Raw genomic sequence first — 6,000 nt, 5'->3', positions numbered from 1 at the left:
CATCCAGGTGTTTGTGCTGTAGGAGAGGTCAGAGCGGTGAACCTGGTGCCCCTCCTCCATGACCCGGTGTCTTATGTCTTATGCGGTCTCATGTCTCTTACATGCTGCTGTGTTGTTTTGCTGTAACACATGTGAGCCAGCATGTGGCCACACATATTCCTGTATCTCACCTCTGGATCCTGAGCCCCTCTCTGGCAGCCTCTGCACCAGATCAGTCCTCCTCATGGCCGAAAGAACCTCCCGGGTCACGTCCACCGACTGCAGGCCCAGCGTCTCCACCAGCATGTCCACTGTGAGCGTTGTGTGTGTGCTGTTCACGGCCCTCCCTGAGAGCTGAGGAAGACTCCTGTGGAACAACGTGTACTGCAGGAGCCACATGAACTCTGGGACCTCGTGGCGGTCCAGACCTGTCAGGGTTTCCACCAGCAGATCTGTAACAGCTTTAAATGTCGCCACCTACAGAACGAATTCACAGAGAAAGTCTGAGACTTGTTTCTCACACATTTAGATGACACAACAGGCGCTACCAGCAAAGAGGAGGCAGCACAGCAGAGACACTACACACGCTCAAACTATCCACACATCTGGATGCACTAGGACAAACCCCACACAGGAGGGTCAGGGTCCAACAGGAACTTTCTTAGAACAGGAGCTGAGGTCACTCACTTTGTGGATCGCAGCAGACAGATGTTCACCCAGCTGCTGTCCTTCAGAAACAAAGAACAGAAATTATGAAGCAGCAACAATCTAAAACCTGAGCATAGCTTTGTCCCTTTCTCCACCACCACCACCACCAGCAGCACCACCTGAACAGAGTCTACAGCCAGCTGTTAGGATGCAGGATGTGTGCTGTCTTACTCCGGGGTGTTGAGCCGCTGTGTGTCAGCCTCAGAGCCAGGTCCTTCCTCTTCATGTACCCTAAAACCTCTGCGGCCTTCTCCACAGTCTGATGGCCGTACGTCTGCACCATCAAACACACCGAGTCCTGCAGGTCCATTAATTCCTTTGGGATCTGCCTGTAAAATAACCTGAAGGTGTGTTTGAAGGTCCCGAGGTCTTCGTCAGTCAGATCAGCCAGCGTCTCCAGGAGCAGCTCAGTGTCGGACACCAGCGCCTCCACCTGACGGAAGCACATGTTGGTGGGTTAAAGATCTGAGCAGAAAGACAGAGTCATAAACATGTGTCTTATCCCGCTGACCCATCCAGGCCGTCAATAATTAACCCTTCCTGTGCTGTTACAGTGAATGACGAGCTGATCAAAGATGGTAATCAGTGCTCCATCCTGCCTGAGTCAGAGAGCAGGCAGAGTGTGTGTGTGTGTCTGCAGGCAGAGTGTGTGTGTGTGTCTGCAGGCAGAGTGTGTGTGTGTGAGTGTGTGCAGTCAGAGTGTGTGTGTGTGTGTGTGTGAGTGTGTGTGTGTGTGTCTGCAGTCAGTGTGTGTGTGTGTGTGAGTGTGTGTGTGTGTGTCTGCAGGCAGAGTGTGTGTGTGTGTGAGTGTGTGTGTGTCTGCAGTCAGAGTGTGTGTGTGTGTGTGTGTGAGTGTGTGTGTGTCTGCAGTCAGAGTGTGTGTGTGTGAGTGTGTGTGTGTCTGCAGTCAGAGTGTGTGTGTGTGTGAGTGTGTGTGTGTCTGCAGTCAGAGTGTGTGTGTGTGTGTGTGTGAGTGTGTGTGTGTCTGCAGTCAGAGTGTGTGTGTGTGTGTGTGTGAGTGTGTGTGTGTCTGCAGTCAGAGTGTGTGTGTGTGTGTGTGAGTGTGTGTGTGTCTGCAGTCAGAGTGTGTGTGTAGAATCACTCAGGTACTCAGACAGAGATCAGCTGCAGGAAGCTGCAGGTCAGACAGAGACTCCGAGTGTTGGTCATGTGACTCCATCATGGCGTCCTGCTGAGGGGGACAGGACTTTCTGTTTGTACTGAGTCTTGGTGGAGTGGACTCTGTTTTATATATTCTATATATAGACTGATTGGGTCGCTGTGTAATCGTCATGGTGTCAGGTGGTTGCAGTGAGGTAAACAGCAGGGGCAGCCTTGATGTTTGAAGTGTGGACTCACTCGGTGCCTCAGTGAAGGCGGCGGGGTCTCTGCAGAGTAAAGAAAGGACAGATTAGCAGATGTGATCTGTTGGTTTACTTTCAGCCACATGGCCCCCAATCCTCAGTGGAAGGCTGCACAGTCACTTCAGAGGCTGTGAGACGTCTCTCTGGACGCTTCCTCTCCCTCTGGGGGACCGAGGCCTCGCTGCCATCTTTGTGACTGTGGCTAACTTCAGATCTGGATCAAAGGTCGTGATCTCATCCTTTAATCCTGATCAGCTGCTGGTGCAACATGTTCATGAGCCTTCATTTTAAAGGAATCCTGCATTACAGGCTTCACAGGCTTCATACTAAGATGTGACCAAATGCAAACAAAGGCCAGCACCATCAGGAAACCCTGCATCTTACTTTTGTCTCCTGGCTGAAAAGCTGGAAAGCGCTGCCCCAGGACCGACCTCTCCATCCTCATTAAAACCTTCCTGGTCACGTCCACACAGTCTGTCCCCAGCAGCAGCTCCACCACATCCTGCCTGCGGCCTTCTTTCAGCCGGCTCTTTGAGATGGGAGGTAAATCTTTCTCCACTTCCACGAGCGACTTGAATCTGTCGAAGTCGTCTGGACTCAGCTGGTTCAGTGTTTCGACGAGCGGCCTCTCAGAGGCCATGGTTTCCACCTGCGGAGCACATGATGCATTCAGTGGGTCTGCTCTTAACGCCACACGATGACACGCTGTGACTGTGTGTCGATTCCAAAGACCTGATGACATCATGACATTCGATTAGAGAAAAACAACGATCCAGATACATGAAAGCACAACTTTAATGTTGCTTCATCCACACTTATAAGATTTAATGTATTCAGGCACCAACTGAGAATCACCTTCATCTAACCTGTGAACAGAGCCGTCACAACATGGTGGGCAAACTACCCCGAGCCCAGAGCGTGAGAGGGGAGGGCCCGGAGCGTGAGAGGGGAGGGGCCAGAGCGTGAGGGGCCCAGAGCGTGAGAGGGGAGGGGCCAGAGCGTGAGGGGGGAGGGGCCCGGAGCGTGAGAGGGGAGGGGCCCGGAGCGTGAGTGGAGGGGCCAGAGCGTGAGAGGGGAGGGGCCCGGAGCGTGAGGGGAGGGGCCAGAGCGTGAGGGGCCCAGAGCGTGAGAGGGGAGGGGCCAGAGCGTGAGGGGGAGGGGTCAGAGCGTGAGAGGGGAGGGGCCAGAGCGTGAGGGGCCCAGAGCGTGAGAGGGGAGGGCCCGGAGCGTGAGAGGGGAGGGGCCAGAGCGTGAGGGGGAGGGGCCAGAGCGTGAGGGGCCCAGAGCGTGAGAGGGGAGGGGCCAGAGCGTGAGAGGGGAGGGGCCAGAGCGTGAGAGGGGAGGGGCCCGGAGCGTGAGGGGAGGGGCCAGAGCGTGAGGGGCCCAGAGCGTGAGAGGGGAGGGGCCAGAGCGTGAGAGGGGAGGGGCCAGAGCGTGAGGGGAGGGCCCGGAGCGTGAGTGGAGGGGCCAGAGCGTGAGGGGAGGGGCCAGAGCGTGAGGGGGAGGGGCCAGAGCGTGAGGGGCCCAGAGCGTGAGAGGGGAGGGGCCAGAGCATGAGAGGGGAGGGCCCAGAGCATGAGAGGGGAGGGGCCAGAGCGTGAGGGGGAGGGGCCCGGAGCGTGAGGAGAGGGGCCCGGAGCGTGAGTTTGGTGGTTTTGGTACCAGGCCGTAAACATGTTAATTTCTGCTGTTAAGTCGGCCATTTTAACATGGGAGTCTATGGGAAGGGTTAGGATTACTCACTTCTGGAGCCAGCCCCCAGTGGTTGCAGCGTGAATTACAAGTTTTGACACTTCCGCATGGGCTTCAGGTCTGAGCCCCGAGACGCTTGGTCCTACCTGACCGGCCGACACCTAAAACCAGACTGACAGTAACAGAAATGTTTGTGGTCATGGTGTAAGCGCCAATATTATAGTTTATTTCATTACGTTTAGTTTTGTGATTTATGCAGATTGATTGATTGATTGATTTGCCTTTTGAATTTTGAGCCACCTGTGTTGTGGTTGTCTTGTGGCTTCCAGAAGAACCAGGAAGTGAGCTTTGTTCACCTGCGTTAAATAAACGAGACATGTCGGAGCGACCATCTGCCTCCACGAGTAAAACAAGTAAAACAAGTAAAACAGTGTCTTGTCATTTCCGGTTTCACATTTGGTCTGAATTTATTGTGGGCGTGATGAACGTGTTGAAGCCCAGAGCTCCTTCAGGTGAGAACACACAGACAGAAGGAGGAAGCACAGCGACCATGGACAGTTTAGAGGAGCAGCTGCAAACAGCTGCTGGAGGAGAAACACGGCCACAGAGAGTCTGTCCACAAGGTGGCGCTAAAAACTAATCCCAGTATTGATCACGGTGTTACAGCGGCTCGTTAAACTCACAGACAGAGGTCTGCTGCAGTCAGCTGCTCTGATCTTCTGTTGTCAGCTGTGCGCCCTCTGCCGTGAACATGCACACATCTGTGTGTATGTTGTTGTGGTCGGCCCGCCGCCATCTTGGCAGCGTCACAGCCGCCTAAACGCCAAATATGGGCAAAGAAGTGGAGCGCGGGCTGGAGGCTCCGGGTTGAGCCGCCATGATGACGTCAATGGTTAATGTGGTTAAAAGTGGGCTCACCGACACGCACAGGGGCCTCTCGGACGGTGACGGGGTGTGGCCTGTCCCGGTACCCACAGCTCCGCTCTGACCCGTGCCGCCTTTAACGCTTTGTTTACCGTCCTTCAGCGGAGGTCCAGCTGCACCAGGAAGCCCGCGCTGGTTCCAGGCTGTCCCCCCGCGGATGGAACTTCTTCTGAGGAAGTGAAGTGTCCGTGTGTCCTCTGAGTCAGGACCAGGCGCAGGGTTCGAGGACGGCCCCGCTGAGGGTCCGAGGTGTCGTCATGTGTTTCCTCTGTTAAACGCGCCTGATCACAAACCCAGACCCAGACCCGGACCCAGAGCCAGACCCGTGTTCAGCACAGGCGGCTCTATGCAGGAGGAACAAGTCGATGAACTCACTGACGTGTCTGGACGGTGCCCCCTGTCGGCCAGCAGGAGGCGCTGCAGGCTCAGGCTCCACTGTCCCCCCTGTCTGTGTGAACCTGGGCCTCCGGTCAGGAGCGGGTCCGCCCCGCGTGAAGCAGCAGCGGGTTTATTTAGAACATTCACATTTATTCAGACATGTCAGTGGCTCCGCTGGTGACGTCATTCATTCACACCCCATTCTGATTGATCATTGACATGGACGTCACTAGGGTTGACAGATAGGGGGGGGGGGGGTAATCACCAACCAATCAAAAGAACAAATAAGTAATTTATTGTATAGTGTGGTGTTTATATATTGCACCTATCAACCACCAATCCAGCTGTTCATCTGTGGAAAAGTCTTCTGCCAGTGACTCTGAAACAGCATCTCAGTCTATAATCTTTTCTTATTCTTTCAGAAACAGTCGCGCTGTAAATGTCTCTTTTGTCCCTGCAATGTTTGTGTGGCAAAAGTTGAAAAATGAAGCTGCGCTACATGAAAGAAGCTCTGTTACTGTGAGCGTCTGAGCGCGAGCTCCCCTGTTCATCCGGAACGTCCTGACGTAACTTCCGGGTTAGCGTAACAAAACATAGCACCGCTAATAAGTCAAATAAAAGTTTCCAGTGAGAAATAACAGTGAATAACAGTGAATAACAAGGGTGTGCAGAACAATGCAACTTCCGGCTGAGATAACAGTCCGCTACGCGTCTATTGTTGCGTTCAGAGCCGCTTTTCAGATGTGTAGACGACTCAGCTAGTTAGTGGAGATACTTCTCTTGTCTTCAGAAGACATCTTTGATACACCACGTCAGAGGCACAAGGCTCTACAATTGGATATTTGAGCCCCACGTGATATCGCTTGATGGTCCGATTGGACACTGACTTGCCCGTAGAATAATACAGCCAGTCTACGTCACACAGACATGCCTGAAGTGTCCTCTTTCCGAGGAA

The 6,000-nt window shown here is 54.0% G+C and overlaps 1 protein-coding gene across 9 annotated transcripts in view; it reads right to left on the bottom strand.

Annotated features, from left to right (window-relative positions):
* LOC114448889 (uncharacterized) overlaps positions 1–5,155 on the bottom strand; it is a 15,165-nt gene extending 10,010 nt beyond the window's left edge. For 2 of the 9 annotated variants that reach the window (XM_028426117.1, XM_028426118.1), the window contains exons 1-6: positions 4,662–5,154; positions 2,436–2,700; positions 2,047–2,075; positions 859–1,120; positions 667–707; positions 171–456 (exon numbers count right to left, since the gene is read on the bottom strand). In XM_028426117.1, coding sequence (XP_028281918.1) covers positions 171–456; positions 667–707; positions 859–1,120; positions 2,047–2,075; positions 2,436–2,691 — 874 coding nt within the window. In that variant the 5' untranslated portion in view covers positions 2,692–2,700; positions 4,662–5,154. Of the gene's footprint in view, positions 1–170; positions 457–666; positions 708–858; positions 1,121–2,046; positions 2,076–2,435; positions 2,701–3,794; positions 4,347–4,661 lie in introns of those variants that run through there. The other 7 variants (XM_028426114.1, XM_028426115.1, XM_028426119.1 and 4 more) reach the window with 7 other exon arrangements.
* Positions 5,156–6,000: the final 845 nt, after the last annotated feature.

Source organism: Parambassis ranga, chromosome 16, assembly GCF_900634625.1.
Source record: "Parambassis ranga chromosome 16, fParRan2.1, whole genome shotgun sequence".
NCBI lineage: Eukaryota > Metazoa > Chordata > Actinopteri > Ambassidae > Parambassis > Parambassis ranga.
The sequence above is the reverse complement of the archived record's forward strand: the minus strand, read 5'-3'. Positions and strand labels throughout refer to the sequence as shown.